The 8,999-nt window shown below is 49.6% G+C and overlaps 1 protein-coding gene across 3 annotated transcripts in view; it reads left to right on the forward strand.

Moving 5' to 3' along the window:
• Positions 1-8,999, forward strand: part of ACSBG1 (acyl-CoA synthetase bubblegum family member 1) — a 65,282-nt gene that overhangs the window by 49,989 nt on the left and 6,294 nt on the right. For all 3 annotated transcript variants that reach the window (XM_011938428.1, XM_011938429.1, XM_011938427.1), the window contains 6 exons: positions 3,234-3,314; positions 3,404-3,553; positions 3,869-4,045; positions 5,064-5,245; positions 6,190-6,420; positions 7,156-7,373. In XM_011938428.1, the coding sequence (XP_011793818.1) occupies positions 3,234-3,314; positions 3,404-3,553; positions 3,869-4,045; positions 5,064-5,245; positions 6,190-6,420; positions 7,156-7,373 (1,039 nt within the window). The remainder of the gene's footprint in view (positions 1-3,233; positions 3,315-3,403; positions 3,554-3,868; positions 4,046-5,063; positions 5,246-6,189; positions 6,421-7,155; positions 7,374-8,999) is intronic.

Here is an 8,999-nt window from a genome sequence, read left to right on the forward strand (position 1 = left end):
TAATTTTTTGTATTTTTTAGTAGAGACGGGGTTTCACCGTGTTAGCCAGGATGGTCTCGATCTCCTGACCTCATGATCTGCCTGCCTCAGCCTCCCAAAGTGCTGGGATTACAGGCGTGAGCCACTGCACCTGGCCCATTTGCATCATTTCTAACAAGAAGTCTGTGATATCTTATTTTCGTTCCTCTCCACATAGTGTTTTGTTTTTCTGGCTGCTTTTAAGATTTTTTTTCCTTTTTCGCTGATTTTCAGCAATTTGGTTATGTTGTATCTTAAGGTGGTTTTCTTTGTGTTTATTCTGCTCAGGAGTCATTGAGCTTCTGAAATTGGTGGATTTATAGTTTTAATCCACGAATTTAAATTTGAAAATTTCTCAGACTGTTTTTCAATTAAAACAATTTTCTGGGACTCCAATTACATGTATGTTTGATTTCTTGATATTGTCCCACAGGCAATTTTTTTCCATTTTTTTCTCTCTGAACTTTATTTTGAGGCTGTGTTTAAGGCTTTTTAGGCCAGGCCTTTAGATAACCTTTACTTTAATGCCAATTTAGCCCCATCACTAAGACATGACCCTTCTGGGTCTCTGCTTAATGACTGATGGGGTCCCTCCATGCTGGTGGGGGAAAACAAGCAATTCCTACATCCGCCGCTGTTTGACTTCCACCCCTGGTCATTGGTCTTCCTCCAGCTTCATGGAGTTTCACCCTATGCATGTGCAGATGGAGAGCCAATCAAAGACCCTAAAATAATTTCTAGAACTCTTTCTCTATATAGTTCTCTCCTCTCTGGTATTCTGTCTCACAAATTCTAGCCACCTCAGCTTTCCTGAGTTCTGATCTTGGTCACCTCAACCCAGTAAGACAACTGGGTTCTGTATTCTCCTCTCTCTCTCTCCCTCTCTCTCTGTCTCTCCCCAACTCTGTCTCTCCCATATCCCAAAAATTGCCTCTGGGCAGAAAGCTGGGGCACACTTAGAGGCTCACCTCATCTGTTTCCCTCTCTCAGGGATATCAGTCCTGAGCTGTCTGTAGTCCAGTATCTGAAATCAATTGCTTTCTCTCCAAACAAGATGGCTAATGTGTACACGGTATGGGCATTGGGGCCCTGGGCGCCAGCTGGGGCCTGCTGGACCCACCCAACTATTCTATTTGTCCAGTTTCCTAGCACTTTCATCACACTACTAAGCTCACACTGATTCCTCACCTGGCATTTACAGTGCAATGAAGGATGTTACTCCCTTGTGATCAGAATCAGAAGTCTCAGGAAAATATATTTTAGCAAAAAATCATGAGTTCACACTGATATTTCTGTTATTTCTATAACATTTCACATGTTATATTGCGAAGTTTTAGCTTACTTTTTAAATTTTATTCTTGTATTTCTTTTATTTTACCTTAAAATCTTAGTTCCTAATAGGATTAACATAATCCTATAGTATACATCAAACAATTTTGAAATAGTAGTATCAATATTATTACCAACAATAAGGCCAGGTGCAGCAGCTCATTCCTATAATCCCAGCACTTTGGGAGGCCAAGGCAGAAGGATCTCTTGAACCCATGAGTTCAAGATCAGCCTGGGCAACATAGTGAGACCCTGTCTCTACAAAAAAAAAAAATGTAATTATCCAGATGTGGTGGTGTGAACATGTAGTCCCAGCTACTCGGGAGGCGGAGGCAGGATCATGGGAGCCCAGGGATTTGAGGCTGCAGTGGGCCATGATCATGCCACAGAGTGAGAACCTGTCTCCAAAACAAAACCAACAAAACCAACAAAACAAAACTCCAGAAACCAATAAGACTATTGCATATAATTTGAAATTCCTTTTTGCCTTTAGAGTAAGTGCCACTAAAAAAAGAGGAATCAAAGTGCACTACTATAAAATTCCTTGATCTTGATGTAATTCTGTGTGTGTGGTTATGTTACTAACTTAGTATGTGGTCTAATTCATTTCTTTCTTTTTTTCTGCTGGTTCCTTGATCTTGGGCTAATTCATTTATTTCAGAGTGTTTTCAAGTTTTAGGAACTCATTTTTTCCCTTTCTAAAAATGTTTTAGTGATCCTCCCCCAACCCACAAAGATACGGCCTCACTATATTTCCCAGGCTGGTCTCAAACTCCTGGCCTCAAGCAATCCTTCTGCCTCAGCCTCCCAAGTAGCTGGGATCACAGGCATATGAGCCACCACACCTGGCTTCCTTTTACATATAACTTTATTTTTCAAATGGTTGAGACATTTACATGATTCCAAAGTCAAAATCATGTGAGATAACACTCAAAGAATTTTTGCTTCCATCCCTTTCTTCTTACCTTTATTCTCTCTCTGCCTATACATAGTGAATTCAATCAGGTTTTGGTTTAACCTTCCAGAGTTTCTTTTTTTGTTTGTTTGTTTTGAGACAGAGTCTCTCTCTGGAGTGCCAAGGCGCGATCTCTGCTCACTGCAACCTCTGCCTCCCGGGCTCAAGCAAGTCTTGTGCCTCAGTCTCCTGAGTAGCTGGGATTACAGACATGCACCACCATACCTGGCCAATTTTTGTATTTTCAGTAGAGACGGGGTTTCACCATGTTGACCAGGCTGGTCTCGAACTCCTGACCTCAAATGACCCTCCTGCCCTCAAATGACCCTCCCGCCCTCAAATGACCCTCTGCCCTCAAATGACCCTCCCGCATTGGCCTCTCAAAGTGCCAGGATTACAGGCATGAGCCACCGCACCCAGCCTCTTTTTGTAAATGCAAGTAAATACATGTTTGCATACATATATTTACATTACACCCCTTTCTTTCACAAATATAGTTTACTATATGCAGATTGTAAACATTCCTTTTTTCACTTAATAATATATCCTAGAAACCACTCACTCTCTGCACATAGAATTCTCTCCCTCTCTCCTCTGTGCTCTGCTCCTCTCCCTCTCTCTCCTACAGTCATATAGCACTACTCCATTGTGTGGCTGGGTCATGGTTTGTTCAACCGAGCCCCAGCTCGTTTTGGGTCTTCCTCCAATGAGGAGCCACCCCCAGCCCCCTGGCTATCCCCACCTTTACTGCTCCCAAGTTCTCAGGAGGGAAACTACGAGTGAAGGGTGGCAGTTGTCCTGCTGGGGTCAAAGGTCAGATACGGGGCACCCAGAGACATTTGCTAAGCAGACTCACACAGGGAGATGGGGTACTTTTTAGAAGGTGACATTTCTCTTGCTGAAACCTGATCTATTTTTCCTGTCAATGCAGGTCTGGAAACAGTTACCACATCTAAAGGCAGTCGTGATATATAAAGAACCTCCTCCAAACAAGATGGCCAATGTGTACACGGTATGGGCAGTGGGGCCCTGGGCACTAGGTGGGGTCTGTTGGGCCCACCCAGCTGACCTAGCCTGCCTGATCCCTGCATCTGGCTACAGATGGAGGAATTCATGGAGCTGGGGAATGAAGTGCCCGAGGAAGCCCTGGACGCCATCATTGACACCCAGCAGCCCAACCAGTGCTGTGCACTAGTCTACACTTCCGGAACCACTGGGAACCCCAAGGGTGTGATGCTGAGTCAAGACAATGTAGGACAGATGCCTGGTGTGGGGGTGGGCAAGGGGGTTATGGGTGAATCTGGGCCATGGCTCTGCCCCAGTAGCCCCTGGGAAAGCTCCTTGGGCCCCTCTGCTCTAGGAGCTGGGATAGGTAGAACAGCCCATCAGTCTGTGGCCCAGACTGAGCCCAGCAAGGGGGAGGGGAGGCCTGTCCTGGGGTTTTCAGAGCCTGCAGAGATGCCACAGGGGCACCACACTGGGGCTGGCCCTCAGAATGGCCACAGTTGTGAGCACCGCCAGGGCTGGCTTGTCGACACTGCTGGGATCCATCTACTTGTCCTCCAGATCACGTGGACAGCACGGTACGGCAGCCAGGCCGGTGACATCCGGCCGGCAGAAGTCCAGCAGGAGGTGGTAGTCAGCTACCTGCCCCTCAGCCACATTGCTGCCCAGATCTACGACCTGTGGACAGGCATCCAGTGGGGGGCCCAGGTCTGCTTTGCTGAACCCGATGCCCTGAAGGTCAGTCTGCCTTTACTGTGCGTCCATCCCAGCCCATGTGCCAGGCCACGTCCACGTGTGTCCGTGGGCCCTGAGTGTGCATTTGTGCGTGTACTGTTCCTGTGCATGTATCAGTCAGAATTCTGTCAGCTGCAATGGGCACAGCCTGACTCAAATGACCAAACAAGAAGGTAAACTGGGTCGGACGTGGTGGCTCATGCCTGTAATCCCAGCACTTTGGGAGGCCGAGGTGGGCGGATCACAAGGTCAGGAGATCGAGACCATCCTGGCTAACACGGTGAAACCCTGTCTCTACTAAAAATACAAAAAATTAGCCAGGCGTGGTGGCGGGCACCTGTAGTCCCAGCTACTTGGGTGGCTAAGGCAGGAGAATGGGGTGAACCCAGGAGGCGGAGCTTGCAGTGAGCAGACATCGTGCCACTGCACTGCAGCCTGGGCGACAAAGCGGGAACCTGATGCCATTACATAAAGTGGAGTGAGAGTGGTTCACAGGACCTGTAACACGATCAAGGATGGGTGTCCTCAGAGTATCACCAGGTGGCTACAGCCCTTCCCTGAATCCCAGCCTCACAGGATATACTTGTTCTTGGGACCCTTATTTTAACTGTGAGGAAAACGTTCCCAGAAACCCCCCAGCAAGTTTCCCTCCACCAGCATCTCAGTGTCCCAAAGTGTCACCTGTCTGTTCTCAAACCAAATGCTGCCGAGGGGAATGGGATTCTTGTGTCTGAGTTAGACTCATGGAGAGTCGCCACGCTCAGGGCTGGGATGAGACTGAGGTCCTTCTGAAGCACTGGCTGCCTGACGGCTGCCTGACCGCGGCCTGCCACCAGGGTTCTGTAAGCAAAAAGTGAGGCGACAACCATTGAGGAAACAGTATGTGCCATACCTTGTGTGCAGGTGTGTGTGGGTGCCCGTTGAGCATGTGTGTGCCGCCGGCATGCCTGGCTGGTGAGAGGGGGCCCCTGGGCCCCAGCTGCCCCCGACCCAATAGGGCTGCCTCTTCCGGTGTGAACAGGGGAGCCTGGTGAACACACTGCGGGAGGTGGAGCCCACATCGCACATGGGGGTGCCCCGGGTGTGGGAGAAGATCATGGAGCGCATCCAGGAGGTGGCAGCTCAGTCTGGCTTCATCCGGCGCAAGATGCTGCTGTGGGCCATGTCGGTGACCTTGGAGCAGAACCTCACCTGCCCTGGCAGGTACAGAGGGCCCACGGGTGGGAGGCCTGGGGAGGCAGTGCGCTGGGTCATAACCCAAAACACAGTGAGGGTCTGATAGGCCATGCCTGTCCCGGCTCCAGTGGCCGGGCAGCTCTGGAGACCCCATGCAGATGCCCCATCAATGACTGGGCTTGAGCTCCTATGCGTTTCCCAGGGCCTGCTGGGGAGAGTCGCTCCACCTTTGGATTCTGACTGGGAGGACTAACTTGCTTTCTCTGAAGTGAAATTCACCTCCCTTGGAGCAGCTCCTGGTACAGTCTCCTGAGGTCTTCTGTCCTCAGTAGGTGGCTGGAGAAGGGGCCACAGTGGTGAGGACTTAGCCTTTCCAGTCTTTTCAGCATCCCAAGTAACCCCTCAGATGTCTCACCCTTTCTGTCTTTCTATAGCTTTTAAAATTCCCACATAGTTCTATGGAGGGTCAGTGATATAAATCTGGCTTGGTTTCAATTTAGAAGTAGTTTCCATTCCCCATGTGTCTGTGAAAGGGTATGTTTCATAAGATGTGTGTACATATCTGAGCATCCACAGTTTCATTTGTACAGACATGAAACATGAACATGCATGAACAAAGCAATTGTGGGCTTCACTGGGGTCTGACGTTTGTACATGTGTATACACGAATACATACTTCAAGTCTCTGTGCATGTGTATTTTGTGTGCAAAATGGCATGTGTCTTTGTTGTTGCCTGTACACCTGTACACAGCTGAATCTGTTTGACTTCCTGGTTCAAGACACATTTGCACACAACCATGTGCCTGCATGCGTGTTCATGGGCAGGTTCAATATTCAAACCAACCAAGTGGAACAGACAACTGGAATGGCCGAGCCAGGGTGTTCTCACTGAATACCACCCTTTTAGTGTGTGTGTGTGTGTGTGTGTGTGTGTGATTTCTTCTGTGAACCATTCTCCCTGTCCCACCAGCGACCTGAAGCCCTTCACAACCAGACTGGCAGATTACCTGGTGCTAGCCAAGGTCCGCCAGGCACTGGGCTTTGCCAAGTGTCAGAAGAACTTCTATGGAGCAGCCCCCATGACAGCAGAGACACAGCACTTCTTCCTGGGCCTCAACATCCGCTTGTATGCAGGCTACGGCCTCAGTGAGACCTCAGGCCCCCACTTCATGTCCAGCCCCTGCAACTACCGGCTGTACAGGTGAGTCTTGAGGCTGCTGCACACACGCACACCCATGTGCCCTTGCTGGTACTCCTTTATGTCTGCCTGCTGAGTGCCCTGGGGACCACCTTCTCTTTGCAAGCCAGTTGGGTCCCAGAGACCTGGCCACTGGGCTATGGAGCCCCTGAGAGCCAACATTGCCCTCTTGGGCCAAGTCCCTAGCTTATCCTCCTCAGTCTAGTGGGAGTGGCCTCGGCCACTTTGTTGTGTGAGTCTGTGGTTGAAAACAGCCTGCACAGCCCAGGTGCCCCCTGAGCGGGGGTCTACCTCTGGAGCAGTTTTCCTCTGGCCCCTCCCTCTCATGGCATGGGGTATGCTCCAGCATGTTCTAGGAGAGTGGATGGCCCAGGGGCCAGCTAGGATAGGAGTTGGGGAACCAGGCCAGCCTCCTAATGGGCAGTGAGGGCAGTCAGTTCTGGGGAGTGATTTGCAGGATCATCAGTTATGATTAAATATCTCCTCTCCCTGCCAGCCTATCACAGTGCTCCAAGTTCTACCATTACCATTTCATTTGTTCCTTCCTTCCTTCATTCCCTAAAACTCTTAAATTGGCTCTACCTTTCAGCTGTAAGTCCCCTGTTAAAATACAAAAGCCCTGTGAGGTGATACCTTCTAGCCATCAGTGAAGACTGAGCTGTTGGGACCCCGGCTCCCCAGTGGGGGCTTGGAGGAGACAGCTCCTTCTGACCAGTCTCCCTGCCCCTCCCTCGACAGCTCAGGCAAGTTGGTGCCCGGCTGTCGGGTGAAGCTGGTGAACCAAGACACAGAGGGCATTGGCGAGATCTGCCTGTGGGGCCGCACCATCTTCATGGGCTACCTGAACATGGAGGACAAGACGTGCGAGGCCATCGACGAGGAAGGCTGGCTGCACACGGGCGACGTTGGCCGACTGGATGCCGATGGCTTCCTCTACATCACTGGGCGCCTCAAAGGTGAGCACCCCAGGCCAGGCGCGGTGGCTCATGCCTGTAATCCCAGCACTTTGGGAGGCTGAGGCAGGCAGATTGCCTGAGCTCAGGAGTTCAAGACCACTCTGGGCAGCACAGCGAAACCCCATCTTTACTAAAAACACACACAAAATTAGCTGGGCGTGGTGGCATGCACCTATAATCCCAGCTATTCGGGAGGCTGAGGCACGAGAATTGCTTGAACCTGGGAAGCAGAGGTTGCAGTGAGCTGAGATCGCCTCACTGCACACCAGCCTGGGAGACAGAGTTAGACTCTGTCTCCAAAAACAAAACCAAAACAAACAAACAAAAAAAGGCAAGCGCCCTGGGCAGCTGCAGTGGGGTGGGGGCAGGAATTCCACTGCCACCACTGTTTATACCAGCTGCTGGTCTTGAGGCTTTATTAAGTGTCACGCACCTTTAGTGTCATCGTTTTATTTACTCTACTCTCCTATGGGGCACGTACTGTTAACCTTAACTTGTTAATGAGGACATCCAGAGAGGTTAAGTAACTTGCCCAATGTCACCCAGCTAGTAAATAGTGGAGTTGGAAATCAGACCCCTAGAGAAACAAGGCAAGTCCTTCCAGAAGATTCAAGAGCATAAGTATTATGTATTTTTATATGCAGACACAGATGTGACGGGGAATAGCATGCAAATTGGATATAAAATTTAAAATAAGACAAACTTCCCACAGAGACAGGTATAGTTGGGGATGCCTCTGTGGAAGGATGTTCTGCCTGCTTCACCCAAGCTGATGTCATGCCCGCAGCACCCACGTGGGAATCCCGCACCAGGGCTTCATGGGGGAAACTGAAGCTAAGTGAGTGGGGAAACTACTTTGTGGACATCATGCAGGCAGTGTGCGACCGTGCGCAAGCCCCAGCTGATGGCCATGGAGGCTCGGCCACCCCAGGGAGGGACAAAAGGTCGCAGTGGCATTTGGGCCCTGGGATGTGCAGGCTGGTGAGCCCTGGCAGGTAGCCTCCAGTGAGACCCCAGGAGTGACAGGTGGCTGCTTGGATGTGCCATGGGCGCCACCTAGTGTGCCTCTTTGTAACGGCAGATGAGGGGGCCCACATCCCTGCACGGGGGAGGATAGTAGCCAGAAAACCAAATTTAACCAGAGCCGGCCCTCCTTTTAGAACTAGTAGAGTGAGAGGTAAGGGTCCAAATAGTTTTTCTCCAAATACATATCCAACTGACACGGCATCCTTTCCCCATTGCCTTGCAGTGATACCTTTGTCCTTTATGAAGTGACTGTCTATGAGAGGTCTATGTGTGGACTCCATTCAGTTCCCTTAGTCTATTTGCCTATCTGTGCACCAATACCCAGTGTCTTAATTTCTATAGTTTTATGACAGGGCTAGATATCTGGCTTAGCCCTACAACCTTGGTCGTCTTCTTCAAGATGACCTTGGCTATTCTTGGCCATTTTCATTCCCATATGAATTTTAGAATTATTGTATGTTTCCTCAAAAACTGGGTGGAATTTTCATTTTGATTTCATTGAATCTATAGATCAATTTGGTGAGGAAAACACATCTTTATAGCATTGTCTCTTCCAATTCACAAATATGATAAATCTCTCCATTTACTTAGGTCTTTTTT

This window comes from Colobus angolensis, unplaced genomic scaffold, assembly GCF_000951035.1.
Source record: "Colobus angolensis palliatus isolate OR3802 unplaced genomic scaffold, Cang.pa_1.0 Scaffold172, whole genome shotgun sequence".
Taxonomy (NCBI): domain Eukaryota; kingdom Metazoa; phylum Chordata; class Mammalia; order Primates; family Cercopithecidae; genus Colobus; species Colobus angolensis.